The sequence below is a fragment of the Penaeus monodon genome, chromosome 15 (assembly GCF_015228065.2).
Source record: "Penaeus monodon isolate SGIC_2016 chromosome 15, NSTDA_Pmon_1, whole genome shotgun sequence".
Classification (NCBI taxonomy): domain Eukaryota; kingdom Metazoa; phylum Arthropoda; class Malacostraca; order Decapoda; family Penaeidae; genus Penaeus; species Penaeus monodon.
Window position 1 is genome coordinate 656430 of NC_051400.1, and position 692 is coordinate 657121.

Genomic DNA, 692 nt, shown 5'->3' on the forward strand with positions numbered 1-692 from the left:
GAACAACAAACCGAAGTAGTGTAAAAATGAGAGGTGACTGAAATGAGGTAAATTAAGAACGCCTTTTTTCCCTCGAGAAATAAAGGTCGTTAAGATACTTCTAGAAATTATTCAGTTGCAGCAATATAAATATAAATACATCATCAAACATAATAGCATATACTTACTAGTATGCACAGTTCCAACTGGCAGCATCCACGTCTTTATCGACTGTGGAGAAGTTATTCCCACTGTGGTAGGCCATGGAGTCCCCCGCCGTTCCAGAATACCCAGACACATTCAGCTGAAAGTTATCCTCGACGCCTAAAGTGAAGAACTGGCTGTACTTGGCCCACGTGGTTAAGCCCGAGAAGTCGCTCAGGTCGATTCGCAGTTCGTTGGGAGACTGGGACGAGAGTGCATGGATGAGGCTGTTCCCGAGCCAGAACTCGCCGCTGGGTCTGTAGCCGAAGCCGTTCTTGTAGTCCTCCCAGGAAAGGGAGAAGTTGATGTGAGGCTGAATGTCCCGCCGACGCTGGATCACCGTCCAGCCTCCGCCATCCCTGCTCATGTCGCAGTAGACGCTGACGGTGGCCCGGGGGCAGCAGCGGTAGGGGTAGATGGCGTACATGCCGTCCACCTGGTTGCCCACTCGGCGCTGGTCCAGGCAGTTTCTGAGTAAGAGCAAGATCTACTTTAAAGATGAAAATGTT

General features: G+C 50.1%; 1 protein-coding gene across 1 annotated transcript in view; it reads right to left on the reverse strand.

Moving 5' to 3' along the window:
- The window catches only part of LOC119581608 (microfibril-associated glycoprotein 4-like), a 5269-nt gene that overhangs the window by 1831 nt on the left and 2746 nt on the right, over window positions 1–692 (reverse strand). The window contains exon 2 of the mRNA XM_037929724.1: window positions 168–653. Coding sequence (XP_037785652.1) covers window positions 168–653 — 486 coding nt within the window. The remainder of the gene's footprint in view (window positions 1–167; window positions 654–692) is intronic.